The 26,109-nt window shown below is 56.6% G+C and overlaps 1 protein-coding gene across 1 annotated transcript in view; it reads left to right on the forward strand.

The window, feature by feature from the left end:
* Window positions 1–26,109, forward strand: part of LOC119958830 (neurexin-2-like) — a 691,929-nt gene that overhangs the window by 317,560 nt on the left and 348,260 nt on the right. The window contains exon 5 of the mRNA XM_038787333.1: window positions 7,981–8,004. Coding sequence (XP_038643261.1) covers window positions 7,981–8,004 — 24 coding nt within the window. The remainder of the gene's footprint in view (window positions 1–7,980; window positions 8,005–26,109) is intronic.

Below are 26,109 nucleotides of genomic sequence, written 5' to 3' on the forward strand. Positions count from 1 at the left end.
ACCATTGACAATGGTGACACAATGGCTTATTCACTGTTGACAATGGTGACACAATGGCCTACTCACTATTGACAGTGGTGACACAATGGCTTACTCACTGTTGACAATGGTGACACAATGGCTTACTCACTCTTGGCAATTATGACACATTGGCCTGCTCAATATTTACAATGGTGACACAATGGCTTACTCACTCTTGGCAATTATGACACATTGGCCTGCTCAATATTTACAATGGTGACACAATGGCCTACTCACTATTGTCGATGGCTCCTCAACTTGCCTTTCCATCATTAATGCTAGACCACTGGGTGGAGTGAGAAAGCCGTCATTATCACCATCGACGGGCCAGTTACTCAAACTTCACACGTCCCTCCGTGTGCAGGCTATCTCTGTTCATGGTTCTTCCTTCAAATCTTTACTTTCCCCCACTCCCCCCAAAAGGTTCAGGCGAAAGCATTGCAGTCAATTCTATCACACAGCACCGCCGGTCTGGAGAGGTGTGTGTGAGTGCGAGAGTGAGGGCGCGTGTAAATGTGTGTGTGAGTGTGTGTGCATGAATGTGTGCCATCGAGTGTGTGTCCATCTGAGTGTGTGTCTATGTATATGCATGTGTGTGTGTACGTCGGTGTATGTTTGTCCGTATGCATATGTGTGTGCATGTGTCTCTGTCCATCTGGGTGTGTGAGTGGATGTATATGTGTGACTGTGTTCTCTAAGTTTGTGGGGGTGTGTGCATATGTGTGAGTGAGTGTGTGAGACTGTGTGCGTGAGAGAGTGTGAGTGTATGTGAGTGAGAGAGTGTGAGTTTGTCAGTGAATGTGTGAGTGAGTGTGTGAGTGAGAGTGTGTGTGAGTGAGTGTGTGAGTGAATGTGTGAGTGTGAGTGAGTGTGTGAATGAGGGTGTGTGTGAGTGAGTGTGAGAGTGTGTGAGTGAGTGCGTGAATCTGTGTGTGTGTGAGTGAGTGTATGAGTGAGGGTGGTGTGAGTGTGAGAGTGTGAGTCAGTGTGTGTGTGAGTGTGAAAAAGAGAGTATGTGGAGAGTGTGTGTGAGTGTGTGTTGAGAGTATGTGAGAGTGTGATTGTGTGTGAGTGAGTGTGTGTTGAGAGTGTGAGATAGTGTGTGTGAGTGAGTGAGTGTGAGTGTGTGAGAGTGTGTGAGAGTGAGTGAGTGAGTGTGAGTGAGTGTGTTGAGAGTGTGTGAGAGTGTGAGTGTGTGTGTGAGTGTGTGAGAGAGTGTGTGTGTTGAGAGAGTGTGAGTGAGTGTGTGTGAGCGCGAGAGTGTGTCTGAGTGAGTGTGAGTGTGTCTGAGTGAGTGTGACTGTGTGTGGGTAAGTGTGAGAGTGAGTGTGTGGGTGTGTGTGAGAGTGTGTGAGTGAGTCAGTGTGTGAGAGTGAGTGTGTGTTGAGAGTGTGAGTGTGTGAGAGAGTGTGTGAGTGAGTGTGTTGAGAGTGTGTGAGAGTGTGAGTGTGTGTGTGAATGTGTGAGAGAGTGTGTGTGTTGAGAGAGTGTGAGTGAGTGTGTGTGAACGTGAGAGTGTGTCTGGGTGAGTGTGAGTGTGTCTGAGTGAGTGTGACTGTGTGTGGGTAAGTGTGAGAGTGAGTGTGAGTGTGAGTGTGTGAGAGTGTGTGAGTGAGTCTGTGTGGGTGTGTGAGAGTGTGTGAGAGTGAGTGTGTGTTGATAGTGTGTGTGTGAGAGAGTGAGTGTGAATGAGTGTGTTGAGAGTGTGTGAGCGTGTGAGTGAGTGTTGAGAGTGTGTGAGTGAGTGTGAGAGTGTGTGAGTAAGTGTGTGTGAGTGTGAGTGTGTGAGAGTGAGTGTGTGTGAGAGAGTGAGTGTGAGTGAGTGTGTTGAGCGTGTGAGAGTGTGAGAGTGTTGAGAGTGTGTGAGAGTGAGTGAGTGTGAGAGTGTGTGAGTGTGTGTGGGTGAGTGTGAGAGTGTGTCTGAGTGAGTGTGAGAGTGTGAGAGTGTGTGGGTGAGTGTGAGAGTGTGTGAGAGAGTGAGTGTGTGTTGAGAGTGTGTGAGAGTGTGTGTGTTGAGAGTGTGTGAGAGTGTGAGTGAGTGAGTGTGAGTGTGTGAGAGTGAGTGTGTGAGAGAGTGTGTGTGTTGAGAGTGTGTGAGAGTGTGAGTGAGTGTTGAGAGTGTGTGAGAGTGGTAGGGAAATAGGCCGGTAGCAGCAGCAACCCGGAGGGAGAACTGTGCACATGGGTTTGTGGAGGGTGCTATCTCTCTCTTTTTTGTTTTTTTGTTTTTTCTTTTTCTCTGTTTTTGTTCTTTCCTTTTGTTTGAAGTTGCTCTTGAAGCTGGGGGGGGGGGGGGGGGGGGGGGGGGGGGGTATTGTTCATGGGGTGTTACCGCGGTTGTATGTTAATAGAGTTAAGATGTTTATATTTTGTATTTTGTAAAAATTTCAGTAAAAATTATTTTTTAAAAAAGAGAATGTGTGTGAGTGTGAGTGAGTGTGAAAGTGCGTAAGTGTGTGTGGGTGAGTGTGAGAGTGTGTCTGAGTGAATGTGAGTGTGTGGGAGAGTGTGTGAGTGTGTGTGTGGGTGAGTGTGAGAGTGTGTCTGAGTGAGTGTGTGTGGGTGAGTGTGTGTGTCTGAGTGAGTGTGTCTGAGTGAGTGAGTGTGTCTGAGTGAGTGTTTGTGGGTGAGTGTCTGAGTGTGTCTGTGTGAGTGTGTGTGTGTGTGAGTGAGTGTGGGTGAGTGTGAGAGTGTGTCTGAGTGAGTGTGTGTGGGTGAGTGTCTGAGTGAGTGTGTCTGAGTGAGTGTGAGTGTGTGGGTGAGAGTGTGTCTGTGTGAGAGTGTGTGGGTGAGTGTGTCTGAGTGAGTGTGTGAGTGTGTCTGAGTGAGTGTGAGGGTGTGTCTGAGTGAGTGTTAGAATGTGTGAGTGTGTCTGTGTGAGTGTGTGTGGGTGAGTGTGAGAGTGTGTGTGGGTGAGTGTGAGTGTGTGGGTGAGTGTGTGTGGGTGAGTGTGTGTGGGTGAGTGTGTCTGAGTGAGTGTGTGGGTGAGTGTGAGTGTGTGTGGGTGAGTGTGAGAGTGTGTGTGGGTGAGTGTGAGAGTGTGTGTGGGTGAGTGTGAGAGTGTGTGTGGGTGAGTGTGAGTGTGTGTGGGTGAGTGTGAGTGGGTGAGTGTGAGTGTGTGTGGGTGAGTGTGTGTGGGTGAGTGTGAGAATGTGTGTGGGTGAGTGTGTCTGAGTGAGTGTGTGTGGGTGAGTGTGAGTGTGTGTGGGTGAGTGTGAGAGTGTGTGTGTCTGAGTGAGTGTGAGAGTGTGTCTGAGTGAGTGTGAGTGTGTCTGAGTGAGTGTGTGTGGGTTAGTGTCTGAGTGTGTCTGTGTGAGTGTGTGTGTGTCTGAGTGAGTGTGGGTGAGTGAGAGAGTGTGTCTGAGTGAGTGTGTGTGGGTGAGTGTGTCTGAGTGAGTGTGTCTGAGTGAGTGTGAGTGTGTGGGTGAGAATGTGTCTGTGTGAGAGTGTGTGGGTGAGTGTGTCTGAGTGAGTGTGTGAGTGTGTCTGAGTGAGTGTGAGAGTGTGTCTGAGTGAGTGTTAGAGTGTGTCTGTGTGAGTGTGTGTGGGTGAGTGTGAGAGTGTGTGTGGGTGAGTGTGAGTGTGTGGGTGAGTGTGTGTGGGTGAGTGTGTGTGTCTGAGTGAGTGTGTGGGTGAGTGTGTGTGTGTGGATGAGTGTGTGAGTGTGTGTGGGTGAGTGTGAGTGTGTGTGGGTGAGTGTGAGTGTTTGTGGGTGAGTGTGGGTGAGTGTGAGTGTGTGTGGGTGAGTGTGTCTGAATGAGTGTGTGTGGGTGAGCGTGTGTGGGTGAGTGTGTGTGGGTGAGTGTGTGTGGGTGAGTGTGAGTGTGTGTCGGTGAGTGTGTGTGCGTGTGAGTGTGTGTGGGTGAGTGTGTGTGGGTGAGTGTGTGGGTGAGTGTGAGTGTGTGTGGGTGAGTGTGTGTGGGTGAGTGTGTGTGTGTGGGTGAGTGTGTGTGGGTGAGTGAGTGTGTTTGGGTGAGTGTGAGAGTGTGTGTGGGTTAGTGTGAGTGTGTGTGGGTGAGTGTGTGAGTGTGTGGGTGAGTGTGAATGTGTGTGGGTGAGTGTGAGTGTGTGTGGGTGAGTGTGAGTGAGTGTGTCTGAGTGAGTGTGTGTGGGTGAGTGAGTGTGTGTGGGTGAGTGTGTGTGGGTGAGTGTGTGTGGGTGAGTGTGTGTGGGTGAGTGTGAGTGTGTGTGGGTGAGTGTGAGTGGGTGAGTGTGAGTGTGTGTGGGTGAGTGCGTGTGGGTGAGTGTGAGAATGTGTGTGGGTGAGTGTGTCTGAGTGAGTGTGTGGGTGAGTGTGAGTGTGTGTGGGTGAGTGTCAGAGTGTGTGTGTCTGAGTGAGTGTGAGTGTGTGTGGGTGAGTGTGAGTGTGTGGGTGAGTGTGAGTGTGTGTGGGTGAGTGTGGTTGAGTGTGTGTGTGTGGGTGAGTGTGTCTGAGTGAGTGTGTGTGAGTGAGTGTGTGTGGGTGAGTGTGTGTGGGTGAGTGTGTGTGGGTGAGTGTGAGTGTGTGTCGGTGAGTGTGTGTGAGTGTGTGTGGGTGAGTGTGAGTGTGTGTGGGTGAGTGTGTGTGGGTGAGTGTGTGTGGCTGAGTGTGAGTGTGTGTGGGTGAGTGTGGGTGAGTGTGTGTGTGTGGGTGAGTGTGTCTGAGTGAGTGTGTGTGAGTGAGTGTGTGTGGGTGAGTGTGTGTGGGTGAGTGTGTGTGGGTGAGTGTGAGTGTGTGTCGGTGAGTGTGTGTGAGTGTGTGTGGGTGAGTGTGAGTGTGTGTGGGTGAGTGTGTGTGGGTGAGTGTGTGTGGGTGAGTGTGTGTGGGTGAGTGTGAGTGTGTGTGGGTGAGTGTGTGTGGGTGAGTGTGTGTGGGTGAGTGTGTGTGGGTGAGTGTGAGTGTGTGTGGGTGAGTGTGTGTGGGTGAGTGTGTGTGTGTGTGGGTGAGTGTGTGTGGGTGAGTGTGAGTGTGTGTGGGTGAGTGTGAGTGTGTGTGTGTGTGGGTGAGTGTGTGTGGGTGAGTGTGAGTGTGTGTGGGTGAGTGAGCAGAGGAACAGTTCACATTCCCGCCGATGAACTCTCTCAGTTGTGTCCAGTCAGACGAGGCCAAGCCCCTCCCCACCGCTCCGCACTGCGTGCTCCCACCTCAGACTGATTTGCCCCAATTGCCCCCGCCCCCCCGATGTCCCCCTGACGATGGGAGTGGGGGGGGGGGCAGCCAGGACTGAGTGGGGCTGTCGGTTCCCCGCCTGCCGGGGTGGAACCCATCAGGGATTAGAGGATGGGGGGGGGGATGGTTTTGACAGCCTCCAACCTCAGCATGACCACCCTGGGCCAGGCCACCAGGCTGGGTGCCACAGAGCAGCGTGGCCTGGGTTCCCCAGTCACCCCCTGCCGGGGTACGCCGCAGCTAGGGCGGGAGGCTCGAATATCTTCTGCGTTCTAACACTGTGATGAATCATTCCTCTCCACAGCTCCCGTGATAAGTGTCTGTTTTCTTTCGCCTCAGGGGACTTTGTCAACCTCGTGCTCGCTGGCTGAGTGGAGTGCCGATTGTCTGTTCGGAGGCATCCGCCCAGACGGAATAGACCTGGAGCCTTTGTGTAAATGGCGGCAAACGTGCGGGCGCCCCCTATCGTGCCGTTACCCCCCCCCCCCCCCCCCCCTCTGCCCCCCACCCATCCCTCCCACCCCCGCCGACCCCAGTACCGAGACGGGCTGGGCTAACAATGCCGATCTCTGTCATGCTTCCAGGTCTGTTCCGGTGGGGGTGAGAGGGAGGGGGAGGGGGCGTTGTGGAGGGCGCGGTGGGGGGGGGGGGTGATGGGGCAGGGTTCTAAGCGGGATGTCTTCGCTGAAGGTTGTTTTTCTCAATGCTCGTGTCGAGACACACAGGACTGGGCAAATATCGGCTCCCACGGGGGGCTTTTCCAGCGACCGGGGGGGGGGGGGAGCGAAAGCCAGCGAAGGAAACCCAGGGTGGGGGCTAAAGCCCCCCCCCACACCCCCACACCTCCCTCTTCTGCCCTCCTCCCACCCCTCAACGCCAGCCAGTCAAAACCACCCGCCTCAAATTAATGAACTGATGGGTTTTTTTTTGTTTCTTTCGATGATCTTTGTCACTTCATTCAACTGCCCTGGTGGGGGTTCGACCCCCCGGGACACTAACCCGTGGGGGGGTCTCCGGATAACTAGCCCAGTGACATTTCCACGATCACCCACCTCCCCATCCGCCAATTGAACTTTAACTCTGGCGTTGCGAGATTTTAACTCGTACCACCCCCCCCCCCAACGATCATGACTCCGCCCGCTTGCGCCCTCCCTTTGGATTGTCGCGGTGGAGGAGCGTTGGCGGGCCAGTGGGAGGGTGGGAGGGTGGGTGGGAACATGGGATGCGGGTCAGCGGTGGGACGCGACACTTGTCCGAGCGGCCCCAGTCCATGCCCACCACGTCTTGCCCCCCCCCCCCCCCCGCACCCCAGCCCGAGGTACCCGCAAGGGGGGGGGGGGGGGGGATGGCCGATGGTGAACGGGCGCACTTTGGCGGCAAAAGAGAGGAGTGGGGGAGGAAAGGAAAGGTGGGCGCAGACCCCATGGCTCCACGTTGACCATCGCTGGGCAAAGGCGCCAAGGGCCGAAATTGGCGAGGGGACAACTCGGACACGGCGAGCCCCCCAAACGAGCCTCCCCGGGGTAACTCCGGCCGGACTGGTGAGCCAAAGGCCTCCATCGAACCAAACCGGGGTTGGGGGGGGGTGGGGAGGTGTGTGTGGTGGTGGTGGTGGGGGGGGGGGGGGGGGGGGGGGAATACAAGTAAGCATGCGCGGCTGAAAGGTTTGCCCAGTCCTGGCTGACACTGACTGTGTATAAACTCACCACCAACCCCTCTTCCCCCCCCCCCCCAAATTCCCCCCCCCCTCCCCCAACCACACATCCTCCCACCCCCCCCCCCCCCCCCTTGAAATGCTCAGATGGATTTTTCTTTCCAACAAAAATGACTTTTGCTTTGCTAGGCGACTGGATCGGGAAGATGGATTTTGGTCGGCCGTTTCGAAACCGCCCGCGTCGGGGAGTTGTGGCGGGAGGGGGGGGGGGTGCGAGATTCCACCGCCTTCCCCTCGCCCCACCCCCTCCGCAAACCCCACACCCCCCCCCCCCTCCCCAGTTCCCCGGCGGCGTTGGCCGATTCCGTCCAGAGATTGACGGGATGGTGAAAAACGTGAAAAAAAATAAAAAACGAGGACGAGATGTCCGTCGGGGAGCCGGGGGGGGGGGGGGGGGGGGGGCGACGGGGCGGCGGGTGGGTGAGGGGTGGGGATGTGGCCGGGCGGGCGGGAGGGAGGGGGAAACGAGGTGGGGAAATGTTTCGGGGGGTGGGTGGGGGGGGAAGGAGAGGTGGAAACCTGAAAAGAGAAAAAACAAATGATTGGTGACGCCTTGGGCGGGGGGGGGGGGGGGTTTGAAAACGCCCCCCCCCCCTCTCGCCCCCCCCCCCCACACTCCCGGTGAACGGGGGTCGCCCCCTAACGAGGCACCGCGGCGACGGCAGCCGCAAGGCGTCGGCCGACGTCGCCTCGCCTCCCCCCACTCCCCCCCCCTTCCTCCTCGTCGCCACTCCGCCGGCAAAAACCCCACCCCACCCTCCGCGGCGAAAATTAATTTGCTCGACTTGTGTGTGTGCGTACTTTTACTAACACGCTTCGAGAACTAACCACTGGTCCCCCCCCCCCCACCCCCCCAACTCACGGAATGTTACTCATCTTAATTTCTCTGTACTAACTGAAAACCTCCTTTTATTGAGCTTGTGTGACAGTACTAACCTTCTCGAGTTCCATCATCCCTCTTTTCGGATGTAAGTCCTTATTGAGTTCACAGTCTTTGTCATTTTCTCTTTTCTTTTCTGCTCCCCCCCCCTCCCCAACCCCCAACCCCCTCACCCCCTCCCTTCTCGTTCCCTCTCTGCCTTTAAACACCGTGAAGCATTCCGGCATCGGACACGCAATGGTAAACAAACTACATTATCTGGTAGATATCAATCTTATTGTCTTATGGTTTGGGTTTGGTGTGTTTTGAGTTCTTCCCTGTGCCATGAGCGACACCGATGCTCTTTGAACCAGGCTAATACCAAAACAAAACATTTATATAACAGCGGTAACCTCCACCCTTCTCCGCCACCGCGCTCTTCCTTTGCCACCCGCCTCGTCCCGGCCCTCGCCCATTGCGTCTCCATCCCCCCCCCCTCTTCCTCACCTCCCCCCTCCCCTGCACCCCACGCCCTCCCCCCCCCCCCCCCCCCCCCCCCGCCGCCGCCGCCACCCCACCCTCCCTTTTCCCTCCATCTCGCCCGCTCTCCGTTTGCCGATTGGACTTGAGCTTGGCCGCCTTTTCTATCTCCATCCCGATCTCTCCATTCCGGTTGGCGCCCGCCTCCGGGGGCTCCGCGCTCGTCCCGTTGCGCGCCCTCCTCCCCCCCCCCCCCCCCCCCCCCCCGCGCCGAAGGGGTGCGGGATCCGGGTGGGGAGAGGAGGTGAGGGGGGGGGTGGTGGTGAGAGCGTCCCCTACCCCTTTTCTCACCCTCCGCCCCCTCTCCCCGCCCCGCCGCCGCTCCACCGCACCCTCCCACCCCCCCCCTCCTCCTCCTCACCGCCTCCATCCCCGCTTCCCCGTCCCTCGATCCCGCTGCCGCCCACCCTGCATGGCATGCTGGGGCTTTAGCGGAACGCCTTCTTCGCTCTGTCCGACTCCCCTTCCCTCCCCCCCCCCCCCCCCCGCCCCACCCCCCGTCTCCACCTCGACGACATCCTGTTTTGTGTATGTGTGCGTGTGCGTGTGTGCGCCCCTCTCTCTGTCTCCCTGTCTCTCTCACTTGACGATCACCCCCCCCCCCCCCCACACCCCCGCATGCCTTTTATTTTTAAATGTTCAGGTAGAGAAGTTTCCATTTTTTCGAAAGGGAAAAGTTAGCGGCTGAAGAGCGCTTGCGTTGACCGCCCACCCTCCCCCGCTCGTCTGAGCGCCGCGTACCCCCGGTAATCCGCATTCTAACTCGGCCCCCCCCCCCGAAAAAGAAAACTCTGCGCGCGACGGCGTTTCGCTCCCTCCCTTCCGTGGCGCCATCGTTTGACATCTGGAAACGATCGGTCGAGATCGCTGTCCCGAAGCATTCACTCGCCGCCGAGCGTCCGGCGGCTGTTGGGACGCGGAATCGACTCCCAGCCAGCTTCAACTGAGCTCGCGGTAAGTACGCGGCCAGCTCGACAATGTCCCGATAATCTGCGGCTTAAGCCGGTTTTCGGGCGGGGATCACGCCGCGCCGGTCTGGGCCCGTTGGCAGAGGCCCGCCGCCCCCCCAGGCAATTCTCCAGGCCCCGATGGACCGAGCGGTTGTCGGTTTCTGGCCAGTCCCGCCGGCGTGTGAAATGGACGTGGTCCCACACGGCGGGACCTGGCTGGTAGGCCGGTTGGTGTGGTCCTCAAGGGGGGGGGGGGTGCATGGTGACTGCGATCGGGGCCCACCGATCTGCGGGCGTGCCTGTGCCGTGGGGCACTCCTTCCTTCCGCGCCGGCCATGGCGGAGCCCTACAGGAGACAACCCGCTGCGCATGCGCCAGAATACGCCGGCCGGTCTGCGCATGCGCCAAACCACGCCGACGGTTATCACGCAGTGCCTTCGGCGCCGTTTGGCGTGGCGCCAACCCGTCCGCCGCCAGCCTAGCCCCCGGAAGTGTGGAGAATTTCGCAACATCCGGTTGGCCTGACTTCCCCCCCCCCCCCCCCATCTTTTTCTATCTCTTCCTGGGGTGTCGGCGTCGCCGGCTATAGGCCCAGTATTTATTACCCATCCCGAATTGCCCCTCGAGAAGGTGGTGGGTGAGCCGCCATCTTGAACCCGCCGCAGTCCCCGTGTGGTGTAGGTACACCCACCGTGCTGTTAGGGAGGGGAGTTCCCAGGATTGTGACCCCAACCACAGTGAAGGAACGGCCGATATATTTCCGAGTCGGGATGGCGAGGGGGGGGGGGGGGGGGGGAACTTGCGGGTGGGGGTGTTCCCCGTGCGTCTGCTGCTGCCCTCGTCCTTCTAGACGGTAGAGGTGGCGGGTTTGGAAGGTGCTGTCGAAGGAGCGAGTGGCTGCGGGGCGTCTTGTAGACGGTGCACACGGCTGCCGCTGTGCGTCGGGGGGGGAGGGAGCGAATGTTTGTGGTTAGCGTGTCGATCGAGCGGGGCTGCTTTGTCCTGGATGGTGTCTCTGTTACATACACACACACGCTCACACACACAGACACACTCATTCACACACTCACAGACACACACACACAGGACACACTCACACCCAGACACACACACACTCATAAAGACACTCACACAGACTCACACTCACTCACACACACACATAGACATACACACAGACACACACACCCACACACACAGATACATACAGACACACACACACACACACACAGACTCACAGATACACACACACTCACACACAGACCCGCACACACAGACTGACACATACACACTCACACAGACACACACACAGAGACACACACAGATACATACATACACACACACACACAGACACACACAGACTCACAGAGACACTCACACAGACACACACACCCACACACACAGATACATACAGACACACACACACACAGACTCGCAGATACACACAGACACACACACCCACACACACATACATACAGACACACACACACAGACTCACAGATACACACAGACACACACACACAGACTGACACACACAGAGACACACACCCACACACACAGATACATACATACACACACACACAGACTGACACACACAGAGACACACACCCACACACACAGATACATACATACACACACACACAGACACAGACACACACAGACTCACAGATACACACGCAGAGACACACACACACAGACACACTCACACAGACACACACACAGAGACACACACCTCACACAAACACACACACAGACACACTCACACAGACACACACACACAGACACACACATCACACAAACACACAGACACACTCACACAGACACACACACAGAGACACACACATCACACAAACACACAGACACACACACACCTCACACAAACACACACACACAGACACACTCACACAGACACACACATCACACAAACACACAGACACACACACAGACACACACACCTCACACAAACACACACACACACACACAGACACACACACGGACACAGACGTGCACACACAGACACAGACGCGCACACACAGACACGCACACACACAGACACAGACGCACACACACAGACACACACACAGACACACACACACACGGACACAGACGCACACACACGGACACAGACGCACACACACAGACACACACACACAGACACGGACACAGACGCACACACACAGACACACACACACACGGACACAGACGCACACACACAGACACACACACACACGGACACAGACGCACACACACAGACGCACACACACAGACACACACACACACGGACACAGACGCACACACACAGACGCACACACACGGACACACACACACACGGACACAGACGCACACACACAGACACACACACACACGGACACAGACGCACACACACAGACACACACACACACGGACACAGACGCACACACACAGACACACACACACGGACACAGACGCACACACACAGACACACACACACACGGACACAGACGCACACACACAGACACACACACACACGGACACAGACGCACACACACAGACACACACACACACGGACACAGACGCACACACACAGACACACACACATACGGACACAGACGCACACACACACACAGACACACACACACAGACGGACACAGACACACAGACACACACACACAGACAGACACACAGACACACAGACACACACACAGAGACACACAGACACACACAGAGACACACACACACAGACAGACACACAGACACACAGACACGCTTCCAACAATTACCATCAGCCCTGGCGCCGTCTGTGAATAAAATGCCAATGTGAATAACAGCCCAATTGAAGCAAATTACAGAATAATTACATGTAATTACCTGTCAGAAAGCTGCAGTGAGAGATAGCGCCACAGTAACCATCCTCCTACCCCACAATGCGACACCGAGCCCACCGGAGTCTCGAGTGGTAAATCACTCCTTCCTCAACGCGATCGGTTACACTTGAGCATGGACCGCTCTCGTTCCCTCTGTCCCTCTTCCCATCCCGGCAGGCGCGGGGCGGGCGGGGGGGGGAAGCACCGGAATCGGAATTCCTCATCCCCTCCGGACTCCCCGATCCACGGCAACGGGGAAAGGGAGGGGGGGGGGGAACCCCAGCAACCGTTCGTTCCTGTCTGGACCAACCACGTCTGACCAGGGAAATCCGAGGTAGCATCGGCTCCGGGGAGGAGGCGGACACACTGTCCGGAGAAACAGCAGAGTCCGGAGGATTGGGAGCCGTTTAGAATTCAGGAAAGGTGGACTAAGGTTGACCTCGCTCATGGTCAGGTCCTCCCTTGTCGGAGGTGGTCGCTGCCTGGGGCGAATGTAACTTGCCACTCGTCAGCCAACCAATTCTGGATACTGTCCGGGTCTCGCTAATGTCTCGTCTAATTTGGTCCTCGGCCGCGCGTCACGGGAGGCAGCGATGGCGCTGTTCCAGGAGCAAATGCTCCTCGCGCAGCAGTGAGCCTTCGCAAATTCGAGAGAGGGAGGGAGCTGAACTGCGAATGGGTCGACCAAAAGAACAGGGCAATCGCTGGCGACGGTTACCACTCTCCAAAGCAAGGAAGTTCTGGCCAGAATTCTCCGGCTGTCTGGACGCAGGGAGATCGGAATTAGGAGCAGACGTCGGCCTTACGGCCCTTCGAGCCTGCTCCGCCATTCAGTCAGACCATGGCTGATCTCGTCCTGGTCTCAAATCCACCTCCCTGCCTGTTCCCCCATCCCTTTAACCCGTTTTTCAAATCAGAAATATATCTATCTCCTTCTTGAGACCACTTAATGACTCAGAATCCACCGCTGTGTGGGACAGCGAGTTCTACAAATTCACCCCAGTCTCCGAGAAGTAGTTCCTCCTCGTCTCAGTTCCAAATCTACCTAATCTGTGACATGTCATTCTAGATTTCCCCACAAGGGGGAACATTTGGTCTATGTTCACTTTATCAATCCCTTTTAGTATTTTATACACTTCGATCAAATCCCCTCTCATCCTTCTAAACTCCAGCGAGTTTAAGCCCAAACTGATCAATCTCTCCTCGCACGTCAACCCCTTCATCCCCAGAATCAATCTGGTGAACCTCCTCTGAACTGCCCTCCAATTCCATCCACATCCTTCCTCGAATAAGGAGACCAAAACGCGACACAATACCCCAGATGAGGTCTCGCCAACGCCCTATACAATTGCAACAACACTTCTCTACATACCTACTCGAGTCCTTTTGCAATAAACGCGAACGTTCCACTTGCCGTTTTAATGACATGCTTTGCAGGTTAATACTTTCAAAGACAGCAGCTTGCTCCGAAAAGTATCACGGGAGATCTGCTCGTGTTTTAAATACTCAGCGACGGACTTCATTCCATTAACACCGTATGTTTGTTTATTCTGTTCCGCCGTGAATAGCAAAACTCTGGCAGGCAAGTTCAGCGGGAAGTCGGGAAGCAAATGGAATGTTGTCCTTTATTCCCGAGGGAATGGAGTTTAAAAATAGGGAAGTCCGGCTAAAATTAGACAAGGCCCGAGTCGGTCCACACCTGGAATATTGGGAGCCGTTGTGGTCCCGTTATTGAAGGGAGGAGTTACCGGCCTCGGGGTTGGTCCAGAGAAGGTTCACTCGGTCGATCCTGGGTAGGGAGGGACTTTCTTGTGAGGAGGGGTTGAGTAGGCCGGGGGCCTGTGCTCATCGGGAGTTTAGAAGAACGAGAGGCGGCCTTGTTGAGACAGAGAGGATTCTGGGAGGAGGGGGTCCTTGACAGGGGAGATGCTGAGAGGATGTTTCCTCTTGTGGGAGAGTCTGGGGCCAGAGGGAGTGATCTCAGAATGAGTGGGGAGTGGGGGGGGGGGGCACCATTTCAGACAGAGATGAGGAGGAACTTCCTCCCTCAGAGGGGAGTGAATCTGTGGAATTCTTTACCGCAGGGAGCTGTAGAGGCCGGGGCCGTTAAGTATGTCCGAGGCCGAGAGAGAGAGAGAGACGGATTTTTAATCGGCGAGGGAATCGGGGATAAGGCAGGAAGGTGGAGTCGAGGATTATCACGCCAGATCAGCCACGATCGCGGTGAATGACGGAGCAGATTCGATGGGCCTCCTTCTGATCCGACGTCTCCTGGACTTCGGAGCAACCAAACGTTGCCTTTCGCAATCATCTGGCGCCCCCTACCTCACAGAGCGAGTGTTGCAATTGTTTGTGAGGCAAACATGACGAGCAAAACTCGGCTCGCATTTGTAGCTGCTGCCCAAATGTTCCTTTCGGTGGATTGGCCACGCTAAATTGTCCCTTAGTGCCCAAAGATGTGCAGGTTAGGTGGATTGGCCGTGCTAAATTGTCCCTTAGTGTCCAAAGATGTGCAGGTTAGGTGGATTGGCCATGCTAAATTGTCCCTTAGTGTCTAAAGATGTGCAGGTTAGGTGGATTGGCCGCGCTAAATTGTCCCTTAGTGTCCAAAGATGTGCAGGTTAGGGTGGATTGGCCGTGCTAAATTGTCCCTTATTGTCAGTTGGGTTAGAGCCAGTGATGGACAGGTCACAGCACTGGGGTTAGAGCCAGTGACGGACAGGTCACAGCACTGGGGTTAGAGCCAGTGACGGACAGGTCAGTGCACTGGGGTTACAGCCAGTGATGGACAGGTCACAGCACTGGGGTTAGAGCCAGTGACGGACGGGTCAGTGCACTGGGGTTACAGCCAGTGACGGACAGGTCAGAGCACTGGGGTTAGAGCCAGTGACGGACAGGTCAGTGCACTGGGGTTACAGCCAGTGACGGACAGGTCAGTGCACTGGGGTTACAGGCAGTGACGGACAGGTCACAGCACTGGGGTTAGAGCCAGTGACGGACAGCTCAGAGCACTGGGGTTAGAGCCAGTGACGGACAGGTCACAGCACTGGGGTTAGAGCCAGTGACGGACAGCTCAGAGCACTGGGGTTAGAGCCAGTGACGGACAGGTCACAGCACTGGGGTTAGAGCCAGTGACGGACAGGTCAGTGCACTGGGGTTCCAGCCAGGCCAGTGTACGGGGGAGCGAAGGAAATCGAGGCGATCCTTCAGAATCGGCTATCTCATGTGTCTGTCGTAGCGGAGTGGATAGCACAGACAGGGGGGTGTTGAGGCAGAGGACCGGTGTGGCGATAAGGATTTAGAATTGGAAGATTTGCTTCATCGGGATCCGTGGTCGGTACGGGCGAATTGGGTCTCGGTGCGAGTCAGGGCCCGGTATGCGGGGCTTGCGATGATGTTGGGTTTGCAGGGGGCAGAACGAGGGCGGTGATGCCCCCTGATGGACAGGCATTTATCTCTCTCCCCACAACCTCTGCTAAACGTTTGACCAGTTTGGCTGGCGCGGCCGCACTGCGATCAGCGTCGCTGCCTCACGGCGCCAGGGATCCGGGTTCGATTCCGGCCTCGGGTCACTGTCTGTGTGGAGTTTGCATGTTCTCCGCCCCATGTCTGCATGGGTTTCCTCCGGGTGCCCTGGAGAACAATTCCAGTTTATTCAACCTCTCCTAATGCATCACCTCGCGTTTGTCCGGGTTCAACTCCATCTGCCATTTCTCTGCCCAATTTTGCAGCCTATCTATATCCTGTCGTATTCTCTGACAATCTTCATCACCATCCGCAACTCCTGCAATCTTAGTATCATCCGCAAACTTGCTGATCAGACCCGCTACGTTTTCTTCCAAGTCGTTTATATATATTACAAAGCTGATCCCAGAGCTGATCCCTGCGGAACACCACGAGTTACAGACTTCCATTCAGAAAAAAACTCCCTTCCACAGCTGCAGGGTCCCAGGTTCGATTCCCGGCTTGGGTCACTGTCTGTGTGGAGTCTGCACGTTCTCCCCGTGTGTGCGTGGGTTTCCCTCCGGGTGCTCCGGTTTCCTCTCACAGTCCAAAGATGTGCAGGTTAGGTGGATTGGCCGTGATAAATTGCCCTTAGCGTTGGGTGGGGTTACTGCGTAATGGGGACAGGGTGGAGGTATGGGGTTGGGTAGGGTGCTCTTTCCAAGAGCCGGTGCAGGCTCGATGGGCCGAATGGCCTCCTTCTGCACTGTAAATTCTAATAAAACTGCCACCCTCTGCCTTCTATGGCCAAGCTCGTCCTGGATCCATCCAGCTAGTTCACCTCTGACCCCGTGTGATTTAAGGGACGGGGGGTCCCATTTGCAGAGCCCACCCGAGGGTTTTCTGCTCCCCGCCTCCATCCCCCCACTTGCCCCTCGCACCTTAACCCACCCGAACAATACCACCCCCCCCCCCCCGCCGGTCCCATCCCCCTCCCGCCCAGGAACCCGGACATACCTGCCCCCACCCCCCCCTCCCGTTGGGCCCACGTCCTGGGCTGGATTCTTGGCTGGATTCTCTGACTGTGGGGCTCCGCCGGCAGATTCCGCATGTGGCCGGGGGCTAGCATGCCGACAGCGTCGAGCAGCCGGCGCCAGCTGCCGATAGGGCACGGCGAATTGCCGGATCCGTGGCCGCGCATGCGCACGGCGGCGGCCTGCGGCGTCCGTGCCGTGCTACATAGGAGGCTTCTCGGGGAGCCGGCCCGCGAAATAGTGCCCCCCCCCCTTTGGCCGTCTCGCACCACCACCAGGACCACCACCCCCCCCCCCCAGGAGTGCCCCCGGCCCCTGATAAAGCCCTCCCCCCCCCGCACCCTCCCGCGGATCGGCGCTCCCCCGACTGTGTCGTCGCTGGACTGAGTCCGCAGCCACCACGCCGAGTTCCTGCTGGGATGGGACCGCACGCGACCCACGCCGGCGGGAACTCGGGGGGGGGGGGGGTGGCAGAGCATCAGGGGGCAGGCCGCAGGCAACGCCCGAGTATGGCGCTTTGGAGGGGGCGGCGCATCGCGAAAGCCGCGCCGCCCCCGATCCGTTTGGGAACTTTGATGCTCCGGCCAATCGCCGAGCTCGATTTCGCCGTCGGCGACCGGAAAAATCCAGCCCCTCGGTTCTCCCGGGAAAAGAAAGTGGAGCTTCCCACGTTAGACCAGTGACTGGACTTTCGAAAGCCCTTTCGTGGAGCCCTCCAGGTCCTGAGGTCCACGAGGGGTGTTCTGAAAATGCAAGACTCTGCAACTGAGGCAGCTCCTGCACAGCCATCGCTTAACCCCGAGTGATAAATTATTGCTGAGTTAGAGGTTTACAGGCCAGACGGTATTCAATCCAAATTAATTCACCGTTTCCCTCGGGTCCTAGTTAAAAGCTCCTTACACACATTACGCACGTATTGTTTTCAGCGAGGATGCATAAATAAAGCTTCAGGCGCACCAGAATTTCAAATAAAGTGCAATCACTGCCTCGTCGCATTAGGCAATGTGGTGTAGCGTCTTCCCCCCCCCCCCCAGGGCCTGAGTTCACGGACGTGCTTGCCACCTTCCCTGGTCCAGCCTAACGCCAGCCACTGGCATTCCCAAATCCCAGCGTTTCCTCCCCCCGCAATCCCCACCCGCAGCCAAACCCCCTCCCCACCCACCGAGCCGGTGGAGGTCACAGAGAGGGCACGCCGCCGTCAGAGGCACTGTTAATCTGAGGCCCGGTCTGCTGGAGGCGCAGTCCGACCTGAGGTCTTGTTGGATCTCCGGTTCAGGCCCTGTCAGACCTCTGTTCGAGGCCTAGTCTCATCTTTAATTGAGGCCCGTTCAGAGCTCTGCTGGAGTGCCCGTCTGATTTTTAATTGAAGCCCAGTGAGACCTTTGAGGCTTAGTCTGATTTTTAATTGAGGCCCAGTCAGACCTTCGTTTGAGGCCCAGTCTGATTTTTAATTGAGGCCCAGTCAGACTTTCGTTTGAGGCCCAGTCTGATTTTCAATTGAGGCCCAGATAGACACTTTTGTTTTCGGCCCAGTCTGATTTGTAATTGAGGCCCAGTCAGACTTTCGTTTGAGGCCCAGTCTGATTTTCAATTGAGGCCCAGATAGACACTTTTGTTTCCGGCCCAGTCTGATTTGTAATTGAGGCTCAGTCAGACCTTCTTTTGAGGCCTAGTCTGATTTTTTAATTGAGGCCCAGTCAGACCCTCGCTTGAGGCCCTCCTCACTTTAAGCCCAGTCTGACCTCCGGTTGAGGACCAGCCTGACCTCTGATTGAGGCCTGGACGTGCGAATCAGGAGCAGGATCAGGCCATTCGGCCCCTCGGCCCTGCTCTGCCATTCAATAAGGTCGTGGCAGATCTGACTGTGGCCTCAACTCCACTTCGCTACCTTACCCCCCCATTTCCAAACGCCAAGTCGGGGAATCTCACATTTCGAACGACTCTTTCCACCACCTCGCTCCACAGCACCCACCCCCTCAAAACCACTCCCCCACCCCCCGGCCGCCACGAGACTTCCCGTGCCGTCCGTCGTGGCTTTGTCGAGAAACACGGCGGGCAGTCTCGGCACACAAACGAGCAGCCGGGCCGGTTTCCGGCGACGTTGGCCGAGGGATAAACATTGTTGCCCCCCCCCCCCCCCCCCCCCCCCCCATCCCGGGCCATGGCGAGAACACCCCCAACAACTTCCGCCAGGCAGCACCCCTCCACCCACCCCACACCCACTCATCTTTCAACAGCGGCCACGGGACCTTTTACCGTCAGCCGTCTGCACTGTGCTCGCCCCGGTACCGGGAACCTTTGCGTTCAAAGCCGGAATGTTCCCCCCACCAGGATTCTATCTCTCCCACCCCGCACCCCTGGCCTCTCTCTGACCCCGGAATGCAGCGGAGAGGCGAAGGGACAAGCGGTGAAAACTGGGCCATGGGAACGCTGCTCTGAGCCCTTTCCTCCCGTTCCGGCCGAACATTCCTTCGCTCGAACTGACCTCCCGTTCCGTCATTTACCCCCTCGTCCCTTCGCGGCCGATCTGATTTGAACCTTGACCCAACGTTCCCGCTGACCCCCCCTAACCTTTCACCCCCCCCCCCCCTCCCCCGTGTCAATCGAGAATCTATCCACCTTGGCCTTAAAAACAGTCACAGTCTCCGCTTCCGCCGCCTCACGAGGAAGATAGTCCCAGAGACTCGCCACCCTCTGGGAGAAAACATTTCTCCCCATCTCCGTTTTAAACGGGACGCCCCTTTATTTTTAAACGGTGACCCCCCCGCCCCTTGTTCTCGTTCTCCCACAAGAGGAAACATCCTCTCCACATCCCACCCTGTCCAGACCCCCCCTCAGGATCTGAAAGTTTTCGATCGAGTCGCCTCTCAAGCTTCTAAACTCCAGCGGGTACGAACCCGACCTCTCCGACCCTTTCCTCATCGGACAACCCGCCCATTCCCGCTGTTGGCCTGGGAAACCTTCCCTGAACCGCTTCCCACACATTGACATCTTTCCTCGGATAAGGAGAGCGATACCGTCCACAATACTCTAGATGTGGACTCACCAACACCGTGAACAACTGAAGCATCAGGGTAGCTCTGGAGCTGTGATGGGCAGGCTCGACTAGTGAGTAGGCCGCACTTTATCTGGTAGGCCGTGAGACTGAAATCGGACTTGTTCACTCACCGTGACCCCCGTGAATCAGATTAACTACATTTAATACAGGCCGAATATTTCATCACGAGTTATAGAAAATGCTCAATTATTAATATCTTAACGGCACCGTCATCAACTTCAAATGGTCAAAACAAAATGATATATTGACACTTTGGACGCAGAGGGAGCGCACGGCTCTCACAGTCGATGTTGTGAGCGATCGACGCGCACCTCACTTCACTCACCCCTCGCTTTACGGGCGAATCGCTTCAGCCATACCGGCAGGGAAAAAAAAAACGCGCAGACGGAGATCGGCGGAATGACGGTCAACAAAACGTCTCTCGTGGGGCCGCACTCGGAGCCCAGAGGGTCTGCAGATGCCCCCTCCCCCCTCCCCCCCCCCCCGGGCTTCGGATGTTCTATTTTCCAATTAAGCCACCTCTTACCCCTCTCAGCTCCGGCGCGCACAGGCCTGGGCTGTCTCCGGAGACCCTGCTTCCGGGTGGGCGCGCCGCGCTCGTTGAGGATGGTGAGAGGCGCCACGGTAAATGCTGCCACTTGACAGCCGGAGATGTGGCGCCGTCGCGTTACCCTGGGAACCAGTGGATCTGGCCCTCCAGGTTACTAACACAGTGACATTGCCACCGTAACACAATCTCGGGGGGACTGTAATCTCCGTAATCTCTGGGGACTGTCCAATCAGGAAGTCATGAAAGAAAACTTATTTGTCCCTGGTTATTTTTCAAATTAAATAATATGTGACAACCAAAGGCTTCATGCTAACCCAAGCTCATGAATGGCCACCGCTCACACAGCAATCTCGTTATCACTGAGGTGGTGCTAATGAATCCCTGCGATCGCAGGGCGTCAGCCTGTGGGGGGCCCTGGATTATGCATCCAGCGACATTCGGAGGCCGCCGTCTCCCCCCTCAATAGCCCGGCCCAGCACGCCCTGGGCTACATCCCTCGTGGGCAGCGTGGGTGGAGCTAGATCGGGTGGGGCCGACCTAACACCTCCTGTTCATTTGTGACTCTTGAGGTCCCCCCCCCCCCCCCCGTGGGAGCTCGCAGGGGGATTTGATTTTGCCAGCTCTCCCAGCTCCTGATCCACGGGAAAGATCCCATTGGACCGGGAGCTGCGGCGGAAGCTATTCTCGTTCCCGACCACTTGGGGGCGCCAACGGTCCGACCCGCTCGGTCGTGAGAGATGGTTCGCGGTCGACCTGGATTGGGAGCATCGCGGGCCTGCGCAACGTCACGAGCGCTCATCCAGGCAGGTTTCCCGGGCACGTGCACAGTGTCCTTCGTCGGCCGCCCCCCCCCCCCCTCCCATGGAGACTGTGTTCTAAACACCCACCTCAAGATAAGGGCGTGCAGGCGATCAACGCCGCTGCCCCACGGCGCCAGGGATCCCGCGTTCTCTCCCCCCCCCCCCCCCGCCCCCACCCCGTGTCTGCGTGAGTATCCTCCGGGCGCTCCGATGTCCTCCCGCAGTCCAAAGATGGGCTAGTTAGGTGGATCGGCCGCGCTGAAATTGCCCCCCCCCCCCGAGCGCGAAACGTGACGCGGAGCGCGAGGAAAGGCGTCAAACTGACCCAGAGCTGACTTTATTTTTGCCGGGACTCCCTTTCAAAAAAAAAAATACAAACCCAGGAACTCTCCTGTTTCTCTCTGTGTGCCTTTCCGCATGAGCCTTGCATGACCCCCTCCCCCACCCACCGCCCCCCCACCACCCCCCCCACCCCGCAGCTTGAGTGAATGTGGACTGGCCTGGGGCAAGGCATGTGTGGCTTAACCCTCGCATGGCTGGAGCTCTGTGCAGCGATCCCCGGAATGCGTTACCTCCCTTTGACCCCAGCTGCCGAGCGAACTAAACCTCTTTACTAACACTCTTAACAAACAACTGTGGTTAACCGAGTACTAACACCATTTTTGTGTCTGGCACTTAATTTCGCTACCCCCCCCTCTCTCTTTTCTGTCAAAGGCCCCCGCCATTGAAAGATAATGCCCTCTGCAAGGGTGGGGGGGGTGGTGGTGGGGGAGGGGGGGGTCAAATCGGAACCAGTGGACCAGTGCCAACCGGCGGCCTCCATCGTGCCCAGGAACGTCAGGTGGGCCCCACCCCGATAGACCCAAATCTACTCAATCTTTCCTCTCGCAGTCCCATAGATGTGCAGGTTAGGTGGATTGGCCGTGCTAAATTGTCCCTTAGCGTCCAAAGATGTGCCGGTTGGGTGGATTGGCCGTGCTAAATTGTCCCTTAGCGTCCAAAGATGTGCAGGTTGGGTGGATTGGCCATGCTAAATTGTCCCTTAGTGTCCAAAGATGTGCAGGTGAGGTGAATTGGCCGTGCTAAATTGTCCGTGCTAAATTGTCGCTTAGTGTCCAAACATGTGCAGGTTGGGTGGATTGGCCGTGCTAAATTGTCCCTTAGTGTCCAAAGATGTGCAGGTTAGGTGCATTGGCCGTGCTAAATTGTCCCTTAGTGCACAAAGATGTGCAGGTTAGGTGGATTGGCCGTGCTAAATTGTCCCTTAGTGTCCACAGATGTGCAGGTTAGGTGGATTGGCCGTGCTAAATTGCCCCTTAGTGTCCACAGATGTGCAGGTTAGGTGGATTGGCCGTGCTAAATTGCCCCTTAGTGTCCAAAGATGTGCAGGTTAGGTGGGGTTCGGGGACAGGGTGGGAGAGTGGGCCTAGTTTGAGGTGCTCTTCCTGAATATTGCGCCGCAGGGATGTGGGGGGGGTAGCACGGAGATTACTTGATCAACGACACGTTTGGATAGAAAGCATTGTCACGGCCAATGAAGACACAGTACGTCGGGGTTCAGAGGATGAGGCCGATAGTGGGTCATCATTGTCGTTGGGTTGGCTTCCATTGAGTTCCCCAACCAGACTCCCCGAGAGGCTGCCCTGGCGGCGCCTCACGAATCAGGCGGCAGAATAGTTTGGTAACTCATGAGTGCCCAGGTCAAGGCAATGGTCGCTGATACGGTCCGGGGGGGGGATTTGAGATCAATCCTTTGGCCTCAATGGCCCACTGGATTTGACCCATGCACTGTGGAGACCCGGCGAAGCGAATGCCTCGCTTGAGACGCCGTTCCCGGGATACGTTTTGGACGCCACGCTGGTTCTGAATTGGCCCTCTGCAGTCCCTCAATAAACACCCCCCCCCGGGGAGCTTTGGTCGGAGTTCCCAAATTGCTGTCGGAAAAAGACGGCAGCAGGTGAGATTGGAAGGAAAATGAATCAGGGTCTGATGGTTTGAAGCGGGCCGGTGGGATGGGACGGTGGGGTGGAGGGTGGGGGCCAGTAATGCAACATCGGTGTCGGAACTGAGGTGGAATGACGCTTTTAATTGAACCAATTTGATTCCCCACCATCCCAGCCAAACGTAGCGGTGACCGTCGCGAGCAAACGGGTGAGGGAGCAGCTGATTTGAGGAGACAGAGCTTCGGGAGCGGCGCTTACCCGTGAGGAGAATCGCCGGCTTTTCGAATGAGAGAGAAAAAAAAAAGAAATGGTCGCCTCGGTACTTGTAGAGAGAGACCGTCGAGGATTGGCGGTGTTGCTCGTCGGCCGGTTTGAGGGTGCAGTTTGAGTGGGGGGGGGTAGGGAAGGGGGTTGAGGTGGGCTCTGGGGCGGCCTTTCCTCATTCAGATCTCTCCTGCCCCCCCCCCCCCCTCGCCTCGCCTTGGAGGGAGCCGTTCTGATTGGCCTTCATTGGCCGCCGTCTGATATGAATGACTGGCCTTTGGCTGGCTGTCGGGAACGAGCGGGGCGTACGTGTGACCTCCGACGTGGGAGCGGGGCCGTCCCTTAGCGCCAGCAGTAAGGAGCCGAGATGTTGCACTGTCTCAGCTGATGGTCGGCAAATTCATTCTGCTGGAGACAAGCACATCTGTCCAGTGGAAAGGAGGCAGATGCAGTGCAGTAGAGGCCCTTCGGCCCATCGAGTCTGCACCGACACGTGAAAAACACCTGGACCTCCCCACCTAATCCCATTTGCCAGCACTTGGCCCATAGCCTCGAATGTTAAGACGTGCCAAGTGCTCATCCAGGTACTTTTTAAGAGATGTGAGGCAACCCGCCTCTCCCACCCTCCCAGGCAGGGCGTTCCAGACCCTCACCGCCCTGTGGGTAACAAGGTTTTTCCTCAAATCCCCCCTAACCTCTGGCCCCTCAACTTGAACTCGTGTCCCCTCGTGACTGACCCTTCACCTAAGGGGAACAGCTGCTCCCTATCCACCCTGTCCACGCCCCTCATAATCTTGTCCACCTCGATCAGGTCGCCCCCTCAGTCTTCTCTGCTCCAGCGAATACAACCCGAGCCCATCCAACCTCTCTTCATAACTTAAACGCTCCATCCCAGGCAACATCCTGGTGAATCTCCTCTGCACTCCCTCCAGTGCGATCACATCCTTCCTATAATGTGGTGACCAGAACTGCACCCAGTGCTCCAGCTGTGGCCTCACCAAAGTTCTCCACAACTCCAACGTGACCTCCCTGCTTTTGTAATCTACGCCCCGATTGATAAAGGTGAGTGTCCCATGTGCCTTTTTCACCCACCCTATGAACCTGCCCTCCCGCCTTCAGGGATCTCTGGACAAACACGTCAAGGTCCCTTTGTTCCTCGGAACCTCCCAGTCATGGCCGTCCATCTAATACGTCCCTGTCACATTGCTCCTTCCAAAGTGTCTCACCTCACACTTTTCAGGGTTAAAGTCCATCAGCCACTTATCCGCCCATTTGACCGTCCCGTCTACACCTTCCTGTGACCCCGGACACCCAACCTCACTGTTAAACATGTGAACTCGGTGAAAGACAGGCCTGGACAATGACGGGGGACTGAAATCAAGAGACGTCCAGAGCGTGGATCCCTGGAATCTACCCGGCGGCATTCCGACCCCGCTGGACGGGACCTTTGGCTGGAATTCCGTATGAAATTCCTGACCTCACTCGTAGCCCCCGCCGACAGGCGCCATCGGGAGACAGCGAGGCCTACTTCCCTGGCCGCCAGCCCCGAGCCTTAATTGAGGCCTGGACACATTCTCCATGACGACGGGACAGCCCCTAATGGGGAGAAGGTCTCTGACGCCCTGGTCTCTCCAAGGTGCAGCTGACCCCCCCCCCCCCCGCCGCCACCCAGAAGGAGGCCATTCCGCTCGTCCAGACCCAGTCCAGTCAGTCCCCTACCCCCCCCCCCCCAAGCTACCCTCCGTTTGATCCCCAAATCCCGGCGAGTATATCTCCTTCCGAAATCGTTCCCCCCTTTTTTTAGAATTAGAATTAGAACAGTACAGCACAGAACAGGCCCTTCGGCCCTCGATGTTGTGCCGAGCCATGATCACCCTACTCAAACCCCAAGTATCCACCCTATACCCGTAACCCAACAACCCCCCCCCCCCCTTAACCTTACCCTTTTTAGGACACTAGGGGCAATTTAGCATGGCCAATCCACCTAACCCGCACATCTTTGGACTGTGGGAGGAAACCGGAGCACCCGGAGGAAACCCACGCACACACGGGGAGGACGTGCAGACTCCGCACAGACAGTGACCCAAGCCAGGAATCGAACCTGGGATCCTGGAGCTGTGAAGCATTTATGCTAACCACCATGCTACCGTGCTGCCCTTCCGCACACCCCTCCCCTCGTGGGCAGCACGTTCCGGATCATCGCCTCCCGCCGGGTTCCTCCCCACATTCCCCGGCTCATCCAAAAATCTGAAATCCGTCTCCCCTCTACGCCCCCTCCTCTCCCCACTCAGACTGTGCATCACCCGCCAATGGGGAGACATCTTCCCTTCCTCCACCTTCTCCAAACCCGTCACCCTCTGGTCCACCCTGATCAAATCTACTTCCCCCCCCCCCCCCCCCCCGTTGCTCCGAGGGGAACAATCCCAGCTTCTCCGAGATGAAACTCGGAGCTAAAATCCCCTCATCCCCGGAGCCATTCTGGGTGGATCTCCCACAGCACTCTCTCTCTCTGTCTCTCTCTCTCTGTCTGTCTCTCTCTCACTCTCTCTCTCTCTGTCTCTCTCTCTCACTTTCTCTCTCTCTCTGTCTCTCTTTCTCTCTCTCTCTCTGTCTCTCTCTCTCTCTCTCTGTCTCTCTCGCTCTCTCTGTCTCTCTCTCTATCTCTGTCTCTCTCTCTATCTCTGTCTCTCTCTCTCTGTATCTCTCTCTCTCTGTATCTCTCTCTCTCTCTCTGTGTCTCTATCTCTGTCTCATAGAATTTTTTATCATAGAATTTACAGTGCAGAAGGAGGCCATTCGGCCCATCGAGTCTGCACCAGCTCTTGGAAAGAGCAGCCCACCCAAGGTCAACACCTCCACCCTATCCCCATAACCCAGTAACCCCACCCAACACTACGGGCAATGTTTGGTCACTAAGGGCAATTTAGCACGGCCAATCCACCT

The sequence above is a fragment of the Scyliorhinus canicula genome, chromosome 31 (genome assembly GCF_902713615.1).
Source record: "Scyliorhinus canicula chromosome 31, sScyCan1.1, whole genome shotgun sequence".
Classification (NCBI taxonomy): Eukaryota; Metazoa; Chordata; class Chondrichthyes; order Carcharhiniformes; family Scyliorhinidae; genus Scyliorhinus; species Scyliorhinus canicula.